The sequence below is a fragment of the Oncorhynchus tshawytscha genome, unplaced genomic scaffold (assembly GCF_018296145.1).
Source record: "Oncorhynchus tshawytscha isolate Ot180627B unplaced genomic scaffold, Otsh_v2.0 Un_contig_4119_pilon_pilon, whole genome shotgun sequence".
Lineage (NCBI taxonomy): Eukaryota > Metazoa > Chordata > Actinopteri > Salmoniformes > Salmonidae > Oncorhynchus > Oncorhynchus tshawytscha.
In genome coordinates this window covers 172140-186120 of record NW_024609516.1, presented here as the reverse complement: position 1 = coordinate 186120, position 13981 = coordinate 172140, and the positions used below count along the sequence as shown (strand labels likewise).

General features: G+C 41.3%; 1 protein-coding gene across 1 annotated transcript; it reads right to left on the bottom strand.

Annotated features, from left to right (window-relative positions):
- Positions 1-5336: 5336 nt before the first annotated feature.
- LOC121845005 (zinc finger protein 664-like) lies at positions 5337-13278 on the bottom strand. The gene is made up of 2 exons (XM_042315667.1): positions 12584-13278; positions 5337-6428 (listed from the first exon to the last, which is right to left on the bottom strand). The coding sequence occupies exons 1-2, from the start codon at positions 13014-13016 to the stop codon at positions 5563-5565; spliced, it is 1299 nt and encodes a 432-aa protein (XP_042171601.1). The 5' UTR covers positions 13017-13278; the 3' UTR covers positions 5337-5562.
- Between the last annotated feature and the right edge of the window lie 703 nt (positions 13279-13981).

Below are 13981 nucleotides of genomic sequence, written 5' to 3'. Positions count from 1 at the left end.
GGGCTCATTGAGATTAAAATCTCTTTTTCAAGAGTGCCCTGGCCAAGATAGGCAGCACCAAGTGATTACAAAAAAATTACAGCCAGACAACATGAAAAACTACAAGTAATCTAGTAAAAACCATTGAATTCACAAGAGTATAAAACAGCAAATTAAAAACATTGACAGGTCAGGGAATCAGCCTCAAAATCTTTCATCAGTGATTTAGAAAACACCAATCGGGACAAGTTCTTCCAGTTTAAAATAATTTTGTAAGGTGTTCCAAGACGATGGCACAGAGTACATAAAAGCCCTGTGAGCAGGTTCTGTATTACTATCCAAGTCGGTACCCAAGCAATTCGAGCTTCTACTTCTAAAAATTCACCGTACCAGAAACAAGTCTCTGACTGTTGCCGCTTGCTATAGACCACCCTCTGCCCCCAGCTGTGCCCTCAACACCATATGTGAATTGATTGCCCCTCATCGATCTTCTGATCTCGTGCTGCTAGGTGACCAAAACTGGGACATGCTTTGCACCCCGGCCATCCTACAATCTAAGCTTGATGCCCTCAAACTCACACAAATTATCAATGAACCTACCAGGCACAACCCCAAATCCATAAACTCGGGCACCCTCATAGATATCATCCTAACTAACTCACCCTCCAAATACACCTCTGCTGTTTTCAATCAAGATCTCAGCGACCACTGCCTCATTGCCTGCATCCGTAATGGGTCTGTGACCAAACGACCTCCACATCACTGTCAAACGCTCCCTGAAACACTTCTGCGAGCAGGCCTTTCTAATCCACCTGGCCGGGATATCTTGAAATGACATTGAACTCATCCCTTCAGTAGATGACACCTGGTTATTCTTTAAAAGTGCCTTCCTCACCATCTTAAATAAGCATGCCCTCTTAAAAAAAATGTAGAACTAGGAATAGATGTAGTCCATGGTTCACTCCAGACCTGTCTGCCCTTGACCAGCACAAAAACATCCTGTGGTGTTCTGCATTAGCATCGAATAGCCCCCGTGATATGCAACTTTTCAGGGAAGTTAGGAACCAATATACACAGGCAGCTAAGGCTAGCTTTTTCAAACAGAAATTTGCATCCTGTAGTACAAACTCAAAAAAGTTCTGGGACACTGTAAAGTCAATGGAGAATAAGAACACCTCCTCCCAGCTGCCCACTGCATTTCTCTACGGCTGGCCATGCTTTCCACCTGGCTACCCCTACCCTGGTCAACTGCCCGGCACCCTCCACAGCAACCCTCCAAAGCACCCAACATTTCTCCTTCATCCAAATCCAGATAGCTGATGTTCTGAAAGAGCTGCAAAATCTGGACCCCTTCAAATCAGCCGGATTAGACAATCTGGACCCTCTCTTTCTAAAATTACCTGCCGAAATTGTTGCAATCCCTATTACTAGCCTGTTCAACCTCTCTTTCGTCTGAGATTCCCAAAGATTGGAAAGTAGCTGCGGTCATCCCCCTCCTCAAAGGGGGTGACACTCTAGACCCAAACTGCTAAAGACCTATATCTATCCTACCCTGTCTTTCTAAGGTCTTCAAAAGCCAAGTTAACAAACAGATTACCGACCATTTCGAATCCCACCGTACCTTCTCCGCTATGCAATCTGGTTTCAGCTGGTCAAGGGTGCACCTCAGCCACGCTCAAGGTCCTAAACGACATCATAACTGCCATCGATAAGAGACATTACTGTGCAGCCGTATTCATTCACCTGGCCAAGGCTTTCGACTCTGTCAATCACCACATTCTTATTGACAGACTGGACAGCCTTGTTTTCTCAAATTATTGCCTCGCCTGGTTCATTAACTACTTCTCTGACAGAGTTCAGTGTGTCAAATTGGAGGGCCTGTTGTCAGGACCTCTGGCAGTCTCTATGAGGGTGCCACAGGGTTCAATTCTTGGGCCGACTCTCTTCTCTGTATACATCAATGATGTTACTCTTGCTGTTGGTGATTTTCTGATCCACCTCTATGCAGACGACACCATTCTGTATACTTCTGGCCCCTCTTTGGACACTGTGTTATCCTCCAGACGAGCTTCAATGCCATACAACTCTCCTTCCGTGGTCTCCAACTGCTCTTCAATGCAAGTAAAACTAAATGCATGCTATTCAATCGATCACTGCCCGCCCGTCCAGCATCACTACTCTTGACGGCTCTGACTTAGAATATATGGAAAACTACAAATACCTAGGTGTCTGGTTAGACTGTAAACTCTCCTTCCAGACTCACATTAAGCATATTCAATACAAAATTAAATCTAGAATCGGTTTCCTATATTGCAACAAAGCATGCTTCACTCATGCTGCCAAACATACCCTCGTAAAACTGACCATCCTACCGATCCTTGATTTCGGCGATGTCATCTATAAAATAGCCTCCAACACCCTACTCAACAAATTGGATGCAGTCTATCACAGTGCCATCCGTTTTGTCACCAAAGCCCCATAAACTACCCACCACTGCGACCTGTACGCTCTCGTTGGTTGGCCCTCGCTTCATACTCATAACCAAACCCACTGGCTACAGGTTATCTACAAGTCTCTGCTAGGTAAAGCCCCGCCTTATCTCAGCTCCCTGGTCACCATAGCAGCACCCACTTGTAGCACACGCTCCAGCAGGTATATCTCACTGGTCACCTCCAAAGCCTTTCCTTCCAGTTCTCTGCTGCCAATGACTGGAACAAACTGCAAAAATCACTGAAGCTGGAGACTCAGATCTCCCTCAGAAACTTTATGCACCAGCTATCAGAGCAGCTCACAGATCACTGCACCTGTACATAGCCCATCTGTAAACAGCCCATCCAACTACCTCATCCCCATACTGTATTTATTTATCTTACTCCTTTGCACCCCAGTATCTCTACTTGCACATTCATCTTCTGCACATCTACCATTCCAGTGTTTAATTGCTATATTGTAATTACTTCGCCACCATGGCCTATTTATTGCCTTACCTCCCTTATCTTACCTCATTTGCACCCACTGTATATAGACTTTTTGTTTTATTTTTTTCTACCGTATTATTGACTGTATGTTTGTTTATTCCATTGGTAACTCTGTGTTGTTGTATGTGTCGAACTGCTATGCTTTATCTTGGCCAGGTCGCAGTTGCAAATGAGAATTCGTTCTCAACTAGCCTACCTGGTTAAATAAAGGTGTTCTCAACTAGCCTACCTGGTTAAATAAAGGTGTTCTCAACTAGCCTACCTGGTTAAATGAAGGTGTTCTCAACTAGCCTACCTGGTTAAATAAAGGTGTTCTCAACTAGCCTACCTGGTTAAATAAAGGTTCAATTAAAAATAAAGAAATGCCACCCTGTTGTTGGGTGACCAGTCTAAATCTCTCCAGGCACTTCTGGATTTTGGGGCCGACGAGAGCTTAATGGTGTCGGAGCTGCGTATCTCCACACAACCCCTCTCCGTTCCCATGTACGTCAAGGCATTGGACAGACGCTCTATTGGCAGGGTCACTCACAGTATGATTCCTATCAACCAGCGAGTGTCAGATAACCACAGTGAGTTCATGCAGTTCCTGCTCATTGAATCTCCTCATGCACCTGTGGTTTTGGGATTGTCATAACTCCAGAGGCCCCTGATCAACTGGGCTACGGGTTCAATCCTGTGTTGGAACCCGTTCTGCTCTGTGCCGGGAGATCCACATCTACGCAGACGACACCATTCTGTATACTTCTGGCCCCTCTTCGGACACTGTGTTAACAAACCTCCAGACGAGCTTCAATGCCATACAACTCTCCTCTCTCGCCTCGGGGGCGGCTTCATTCCCTGTCTGGTCCGGAAACCAAGACAACGGGTACATTGAGGACTCTCTGGGCGCAGGGTTCTTCTTTGTGGCGAAGGACACAAGTCTCCCATATATCGACTACCAGGGCCTTAACCGCTACCACTCCTCGGCTTTCGAGCCTCTCCAGGGGGCGACTGTATTCTCGAAGTTGGACCTTCGGAACGCCAACCATCTGATTTGGATACGGGAAGGAGACAAATGTACCCTTATGTATTGGAGATAATGAACTGAATGGTGAGGCATGGAATAATTAAACATGTATCTGTTGTCAGGCTGAATGTTTGAAATACGAGGTGATTTGAGTCATGCTTCTTCAGTAGTGGAATAGAGACAATTAGCACTTGAATGTAAAGAAATACTATGTGTTAATGCTGGAGTGATGTAGGATTGTTTAAAAAAATTGTTCATAAGTTGGTCCAAGTTTTGTAAAGAAATACTGTGTGTAAATAAATATTATTAAATATAATATTGGATGATTGTTTAAAAAAAAATAAGTTCATAAGTTGGTCCAAGTTTTAAAAATTAAAAAATAAAAATTATACCGCATCCATATGTATAGGCTGCAAGTACGTTGAAATTTTGTTGTTTTGTTGTCATTGAAACCTGAAAAAGTTTTTTCGACTTTCAACCAAAACCGAACGTAGATTGGACGTCGGGCATAGTCTTATTTTCAACGTCTTTTCAACAACATTTTCCTAGGTGGGTTAGCCCCAATATCAAAACAGTTTTAACTTGTCCAAATCAATAACCAATATGCAGAAATGGTTTGAGATAAATTGAAAACCTAAACATAAAATGTCCACAAACATCTGCCACAATAATCATATTACTATTACTTTTGAAAAATAAACAATAAATAAACAAGCTCCTTATAAACTGCACTAGAAACAATGTTGTTTTGACAAGTGGCAATAAACCACTGATATCGATTAGGGGGGAAATCAGGTTGTACGTGCTGTTGAAACTAACACAACTAAAAAAAACACATGGAAATGGGAGATATCTTTTACCTCACTGGTTAGAGGACAACCTGCAGAAGACAGTCAGCTACATGTTGGAGTGATGCATTTAAATGTAGGGGTCGCTAAACAAAGGAACGCAACACCTATTTGTCATAACTCATCAATATCATGTTGAAATCCATTACGCAAGAGGGGGGAGATGAGTTTGCACGTCCCGTTAAAAGTAACAGCTCAAACCACACGGAATGTGGGAATAATGTGTACATCACTATTTAGAGGTACATTTGTAGAAAACAGCTCGCTACATTTAAAGTGTGTCAGTTTGATTCAAGTAGGTCGCCAACGCAGGAAGTGAAACGCTACACTTTATTTGTGTTCATGTTAATCACATAAATAGTACTCTTTCAATTCAGAGCCTGTACTTTTCTCAATGAGGCTAATATCCATATCATGCTGAAATCAATAGAACAGGGGGCAAACGTTTAGGGTTCTACATTATGACATCATTAGAATACTCCTACTACAATGTTAAAGCATTCTACATTATGACATCATTAAAACACTCCTACTACAATGTTAAAACATTCTACATTGTGGCATCATTAGAACACTCCTACTACAATGTTAAAACAATCTACATTGAGACATTATTTCATTGATATCATGAAACAATCCCTTTATGTATTTACTTTCTGATGTTTTATCAGAGATCTTTTACCAGCGTAATTCTTGCCACATTGATCACAGCTATGAGGTTTCTCTCCTGTGTGAGTTCTCTGGTGGGCTATCAGGATGTTTGGCTGAGTAAACCTCTTCCCACATTGATTACAGCCACAAGATTTCGCTCCTGTGTGTGTTCTCTGGTGTGTGTTCTCTGGTGTGATATCATGTTGCTTGAGTGAGTAAAACTCCTCCCACATTGATCACAGCTATAAAGCTTCTCTCCTTTGTGTGTTTTCTGGTGTGATTTTAAATATTGGGACGAAACAAAACTCTTTCCACAGTCAGAGCAGTGGTAAGGTTTATCTCCTGTGTGTGTTCTCTTGTGTATAGTCAGCTGGCTAGATGAAGTAAAACTCTTCCCGCATTGATCACAGCTATAAGGTTTCTCTCCAGTGTGCATTCTCAAATGTACCATCAAGTTGCTTGAGTGACTAAATCTCTTCCCACATTGATCACAGCTATAAGGCTTCTCTCCTGTGTGTGTTTTCTGGTGTGATTTTAAATATTGTGAAGAAACAAAACACTTTCCACAGTCAGAGCAGTGGTAAGGTTTCGCTATTGTGTGTGTTCTCTTGTGTGATTTCAAATATTGGGAAGAAACAAAACTTGTTCCACAGTCAGAGCAGTGGTAAGGTTTCTCTCCTGTGTGTATTCTCTGGTGTATAGTCAGCTGGCTAGATGTAGTAAAACTCTTCCCACACCAATCACAGCTATAAGGCTTCTCTCCTGTATGGATTCTCTGATGTCTTTTAAGGTCTGTTGAAGAGGTGAATCTCTTCCCACAGTCAGAGCAGTGGTGAGATTTCTTCCTTGTGGGTTTCCGCTGGTGTTTCTTGAGGTGTTCTGATCTGGGAGGACTCTCCTCTGCCTCGTCAGCTTCATGATGTTGTTGAGGCTCTCCAGATGATCCCCGATAGTCAGGTCTCTCTCCTGTGTGAACAACAAAGTCAGACAGATGGTTAAAGGCCCACAACAGCAGAAATCCACTGTTTATTTGAGCTAAAAGGTGATCCATGATTTTACGTCTGTAATGAATGTTTAAAAGCTTTCACAAACTGACTATTTTCTTAACAGTCAAGTGAGCAACAACAGTCATATTTAGTCATATTATTTCACAGTAGTAAAGTGGATGATTGTAGAAATAAGATATTACAGTTGTTGAAAACCTAAGCAGACGACTCTTGGTCCCCAATATGCAGTATAACTGTTGTCTAGTTGTAGTTGCAGTATATCTGTTCTCTAGTTGCAGTATATCTGTTATCTAGTTGTAGTATATCTGTTATCCAGTTGCAGTATATCTGTTGTATAGTTGTAGTATATCTGTTATCTAGTTGCAGTATATCTGTTCTCTAGTTGCAGTATATCTGTTCTCTAGTTGCAGTATATCTGTTCTCTAGTTGCAGTATATCTGTTCTCTAGTTGCAGTATATCTGTTCTCTAGTTGCAGTATATCTGTTCTCTAGTTGCAGTATATCTGTTATCTCGTTGTAGTATATCTGTTCTCTAGTTGCAGTATATCTGTTCTCTAGTTGCAGTATATCTGTTCTCTAGTTGCAGTATATCTGTTCTCGTTGCAATATCTGTTCTCTATCTTCTAGTTTTTGCACAATGATTCCGAATATTACCACACGTTATCAGAGCAAGATCAGGAGTGCTACTCAGGGAAACTCACATTAAGCTCTGGTGTCTATTCACTAATTCACCACCATGGGGAGAAAACTCTGGGGAGTTCCCATAGGCCGACAGCAAAAAAATAGCCTCCATTTTACAGGTTGCCTATGAGCGCATTTCACAGGCTCGTTTGAATGTCCTGCTTAATATCATGTTTGAGTAAAATGCTCTTTGGTTAGCTTTGCTACCAGCCTGTCAATGAGCGTTAGCATTCAAGCTGACAAATGCTGCATCAAAAATAGGTATTTTTTATTATCTTAGCGACTGTTCCCACATATGCTGAGCACTTGTTGGCTGCTTTTCCTTCACTCAGCGGTCCAACTCATCCCAAACCATCTCAATTGCGTTGAGGTCGGGTGATTATGGAGGCCAGGTCATCTAACGCAGCACTCCATCACTCTCCTTCCTGGTCAAATAGCCCTTACACAGCCTGGAGGTGTTTTTTGGGTCATTGTCCTTTTGAAAAACAAATGATAGTCCCACTAAGCGCAAGCCAGATGGGATGGTGCATTGCTGTGGTAGCCATGCTGTTAAGTGTGCCTTGAATTCTAAATAAATCACCAGCAGTGTCAACAGCAAAGCACCCGCATTCCATCACACCTCCTCCTCCATGCTTCACAGTGGGAACCACAGATGCGGAGATCATCCATTCACCTAATCTGCATCTCACAAAGACACCGCGGTTGGAACCAAAAATCTGAAATTTGGACTCATCAGACCAAAGGACAGATTTCCACTGGTCTAATGTCCATTGCTTGTGTTTCTTGGCCCAAGTAAGACTCTTCTTCTGGTTATTGGTGTCCTTTAGTAGGTTTAGGTTTCTTTGCAGCAATTCAACCATGAAGGCCTGATTTCATGCAGTGTCTTCTGAACAGTTGATGTTGAGATGTGTATGTTACTTGAACTCTGAAACATTTATTTGGGCTGCAATCTGAGGTGCAGTTATTTGCCCATTTCCGAGGCTGGTAACTTTAATGAACTTATCCTCTGCAGCAACAGAGGTAACTCTGGGTCTTCCTTTCCTGTGGCGGTCCTCATGAGAGCCAGTTTCATCATAGCTCTTGATGGTTTTTGCAAATTTTCCAGATTGACTGACCTTCATGTCTTAAAGTAATGACGGACTGTCATTTCTCTTTGCTTATTTGAGCTGTTCCTGCCATAATATGGACTTGGTCTTTTACAAAATAGGGCTATACCACCCCTACCTTTTCACAACACAAGTGATTGGCTCAAACACATTAAGGAGGAAAGAAATTCCACAAATGAAATTAACAAGGAACACCTGTTAAAACTTATTTGGGATAGGGGGCAGTATTTATCACGTCTGGATGAAAAGTGTACCCAGAGTAAACTGCCTGCTACTCAGGCCCAGAAGGTAGGGTATGGTAGATTTGGAAAGAAAACACTCGGAATTTCTAAAACTGTTTGAATGATGTCTGTGAGTATAACATAACTCATATGGCAGGAGAAAACCTGAAAAGAATCCAACCAGGAAGTGGGAAATCTGAGGTTTGTAGTTTTTCAAGTGATTGCCTATCCGATTTTCAGTGTAAATGGGGTCATATTGCACTTCCTACAGCTTCCACTAGATGTCAACAGTCTTTAGAACATTGTTTCAGGCCTCTACTGTGAAGGGGGAGCAAATAAGAGCTGTTTCAACCAGGTGTCTGGCAGAAAGCCTTGAGCTAAGTCTCGCAAGCTCAGTTCCTTTTTATTTCTAAAAGACAAAGGAATTGTCCAGTTGGAATATTATTGAAGATTTATGATAAAATCATCCTAAAGATTGATTATATACATCGTTTGACATGTTTCTACGAACGGTAATGGAACTTTTTTGACTTTTCGTCTGGACTTGCCCGTGCCTAGTGCATTTGGAATAGTGAACTAAACGCGAGAACAAAAAGAAGGTATTTGGAGATAAGTATGGACTTTATTGAACAAAACAAACATTTATTGTGGAACTGTGATTCCTGGGAGTGCATTCCGATGAAGATCATCAAAGGTAAGTCAATATTTATAATGCTATTTCTACATTTTGTTGACTCCACAACATGGCGGGTATCTGTATGGCTTGTTTTGGTGGCTGTAGTCAGATAATCGCATGCCGTAAAGCTTTTTAAAAATCTGACACAGCGGTGGCATTAAGGAGAAGTTTATCTTTAATTCTATGTATAACACTTGTATCTTTCATCAGCGTTTATGATGAGAATTTTTGTAAATTGATGTGGCTCTCTGCAAAATCACAGGACGATTTGGAGGCAAAACATTACAGAACATAACGCGCCAATGTAAATTGAGATTTTTGGACATAAATATTAACTTTATCGAACAAAACATACATGTATTGTGTAACATGAAGTCCTATGAGTGCCATCTGATAAAGATAATCAAAGGTTAGTGATTAACTTTATCTCTATTTCTGCTTTTTGTGACTCCTCTCTTTGTCTGGAAAATGGCTGTATGTTTTTTTGTGACTAGGCGCTGTCCTCAGATAATCACAATGTATGCTTTTGCCGTAAAGCCTTTTTTTAAATCGGACACTGTGGTTGGATTAACAAGAAGTTTATCTTTAAAATGGTGTATAATACTTGTATGTTTGAGGAATTTGGCGCCCTGCAATTTCACTGGCTGTTGTCGAGGTGGAACGCGAGCGTCCCACATATCCCAGAGAAGTTAATTGAAATGCATTCCAGGTGACTACCTCATGAAGCTGGTTGAGAGAATGCCAAGAGTGTGCAAAGCTGTCATCAAGGCAAAGGGTGGCTATTTGAAGAATCTGAAATATAAAATACATTTTGGTTTGTTTAACACTTTTTTGGTTACTACATGATTCCATATGTGTTATTTTATAGTTTTGATGACGTCACTGTTATTTTACAATGTAGAAAATAGTCCAAATAAAGAAAAAGCCTTGAATGAGTAGGTGTGTCCAAACTTTTGACTGGTACTGATTTATACTGCCGGGCATATTCAACAGTTAGGCTTATTATAGTCCTAATTAAGTTGCGGTTTGCTCTCTCCTTAATTTTCTTAAACAATTAAGCTAAAACCAATGTATCCCTAGGGTGTTCGATAGGGTTGAGGTCAGGGCTCTGTGCAGGCAAGTCAAGTTCTTCCACACCGATCTCGACAAACCACTTCTGTTTGGACTTCGCTTTAGGCACAGGGGCATTGTCGTGCTGCAACAGGAAAGAGCCAAACTGTTGCCACAAAGTTGGAAGTACAGAATCATCTACAACGTCACTGTATGCTGTAGCACTACAGGAAAGAGTCTTCCCCAAACTGTTGGAAGCACAGAATATTCTAGAATGTCATTGTATGATGTAGTGTTAACATTTCCCTTCGCTGGAACTAAGGGGCCCGAACCATGAGAAAACAGCCCCAGATCATTATTCCTCTTCCACCAAACTTTACAGTTGGCACTGTGCATTGACAGGTAGTGTTGTCCGGGCATCTGCCAGATGGGAGTCATCACTCCAGAGAACTCGCGTTTCCATTGCTCCAGAGTGCAATGGCGGCGAGCTTTACACCAAGCCGATGTTTGGTATTGCGCATGGTGATCTTAGGCTTGTGTGAGACTGCTGGGCCATGGAAACCCATTTCATGAAGCTCCCGACAAACAGTTCTTGTGCTGACATTGCTTCCACAGGCAGTTTGGAATGCCCTTGAGCATTCGGCGGTCCCGCTCTGTGAGCTTGTGTGGCCTACCACTTAGCGGCTGAGCCGTTGTTGCTCCTAGAGTTTTCCACTTCACAATAACAGCACTTACAGTTGACCCGAGGCAGCTCTAAACAGGGCAGAAATTTGACAAACTGACTTGTTGGAAAGGTTGCATCCCATGATGGTGCTACATTTAAAGTAAGAGCTCTTCAGTAAGGCCATTCTACGACCAATGTTTGTCAACGGAAATTGCACGGCTGTGTTCTCGATGTTATTCACCAGTCAGCAACGCATGTGGCTGAAATAGCTGAACCCACTCATTTGAAGGTGTGTCCACAAAATGTTGAATATATAGAGTATTTGCAACTCTTCTACAAAAATAAATCACGGTGAACAAAACAGCCCATCGACAGAACAATCGACCAGTAGACTACATTCAAACCCTAAAACAATTGGCTGAATATTACACAATGACTTATCAACAGCTCTAACAATTTGACCTCCACAGGGAAACCTACACTGGTAGCTATAGAGAGACCCATATAATATATCACCATTGATTCCTGAAGAATAGAGCTTATAAACGACTCATGTTTCAACTGTCTCACCCCATCAGAAACCTATAATATAACAGTGCCTGTATGACGCCACTGTTTGTAAACAAACACTGTATAGCTTCAAAAGTAGGTTAAAACTCTCATTATGACATCATGAATGAATTCTAGAATATACTATATATCCTAGAAACCTGGTTAAACTATCATTATGACCTCATGAATGAATTCTAGAATATACTATATATCCTAGAAACCTGGTTAAACGATCATTATGACCTCACGGATGAATTCTAGAATATACTATATATCCTAGAAACCTGGTTAAACTATCATTATGACATCATGGATGAATTCTAGAATATACTATATGTAACAGTATAACTTTAGCCCGTCCCCTCTGCACACATCAACAACAGTCACCCACGAAGCATCGTTACCCATCGCTCCACAAAAGCCGCGTCCCTTGCAGAGCAAGGGGAACCACTACTTCAAGGTCTCAGAGCAAGTGACGTCACCGATTGAAACGCTATTTAGCGTGCACCACCGCTAACTAGCTAGCAGTTTCACATCCGTTACATATGAATTAATTCCAGAATATACTATATATCCTAGAAACCTGGTTAAACTATCATTATGACATCATGGATGGCCAGTCCTTGTATTCATTGTGTAGTGAATTCAGGGGGAGGCCCTGAGCTGAACTCAAACCTGGGTCCAGTGGCTGGCATTTTGTTGCTGTTTATATCCTAGTTTGTCCCATTAAAAAAGCTACACAATCAATCAACCAATATGCAGTTTAAACAATAACAAAGCTGTCATTCCACCACTGTTTTGGTAATAAGATGATGATGAGGCTGGAGAAATGTAACTACTCTCAAATTCATAGACAGACCTATGGATACAAGGACTGACCATCCATGATATCAACATTATAGTTTTAACCATGTTGAGGCTATACAGTGTTGATTTACATTGTTTCTAAACATTAGAGTAAAAAAGATTATTTGGGTTCTGATGGGGTACACCAGTTGAACTAAGCTCATGAGGCATGTGTTATATTCTTCAAGAATCAATGGCTATAAATAAATAATTTAAAAGTCCAAATATGGATGTAGAAACTACAGATTTCCCCTTTAACACCAAACATCAGTTCAACAACTGCAGAGTTTGTGCCTCTGATTTTAAGACAGTACTTACTAGTGTTAATCAGGGAACGGTTTCTCAAAACCATCTTACTGCTAAGTTCATCATTAGAACCATTGGATGCCTTAAGATGCGTTTGGGAAACCGGGCCCAGATATCCAGTTTCCTCCTCTTCTTCTTCCCCCTCCTTTTTCGATGTGACAGTCATCTCCCCCTCCTCCTCTTTCACTCCAAAAACGGCATCCTCCTCTTTCTCTTCCTCCTCTTCTTTTACTGTAACATCCTCCTCCTCTTTCACTCTGAACGAGTCTTCCTCTTCTTTCACTGAAATGTCTTTCTCTTCTTCTTTCACTGTAACAGCCTCACTCTCTACTTGTTTTGGTATTGTAACATCCTCCTCTTCCTCCTCCTCTTTCACCAGAGCTTCTTTCTCCGTCCAGCAGACCTCCTCTTCTTTATCAGGAGGAGAGCAGCTTAGTGAACTCATGGTCGGAGATGTTAGCTAGCTATGCTAATGCTAACTTAACCAGCCCGCTAGCTGAATAATAACAACACCGTAAATATGAAATTAAATCGGATAACTAACTAGACGACAGTGGTGGTTTTAAAACACAGTGGCTAATATACACGAAAGCGTCTAAAGAGCTTTATTGGTTCGTCTATTTTGTCTATCAAGCTACCGAGGTGTCTGACTAACTGTTGCTGCTGTTGAAAGAAGCGTTCCGTCCACTACATTATACGTCACACCAACAGCATCGCCTTAAATTCCCAGACCGCCATCTGCTGACTGGAGGGGGTAACGCAGATGAGAGAAAAAGTATATTTTATTTTCAGACAAAATGTTAAAGCTTAGGAAGCATGAGTTTTTACTCACCAATATAACAACACTGTGTGGTTAAAGACTTAGTAACTTAGTTGTGGTCACGATTTGGTTACCAATTAAGAAAAACAGTTATGTTTTTGTGTTATTACCTATTTATTAACTTATTTCCAGGGTATCTTCTAAACTTCCCACAATGCACTATTTCTCAACGTCATATGGATCTATTCTGTGCTACTGTGTTCATGTCCTAGCAGCCTTTTAAATATGAGGTTGGAAAATATTTAAGAATATATGGGAATATTCTTGCCAAGACGAGGAGAGTTGAAGAAGAAAGTATAATTACAAAGATCACCTGTCTTGTTCAAAAGTCTGTTGAAAGTCTCTCAGAGGAGGACAAATCTGTTCTGTTTGAGCTACAGCACAAGTTGGATGATATGTATAAACTGAAAGCAGAGGAAGCCTTTGTCAGATCTGGGAAGAAGTGGCTAGAGGAGGATGAACAAAATTCATCTTGTTTTTTTCAGGTTAGAAAAAGATATATTATATTATGCCATTGAACACCTTAGAAATAATACGTCTCCTGGGACTGATGGTACAGAGGGGCAAGAAAGTATTTAGTCAGCCACCAA

Bases quoted from the DNA above. Each gene is read 5' to 3' on its own strand.
- LOC121845005 (XM_042315667.1), bottom strand. From the start codon at position 13,016: ATGAGTTCACTAAGCTGCTCTCCTCCTGATAAAGAAGAGGAGGTCTGC. The intron at 6,429-12,583 runs GTAAGTACTGTC...TTGTTCACACAG, and splicing joins CCGTTCCCTGATTAACACTA to GAGAGAGACCTGACTATCGG.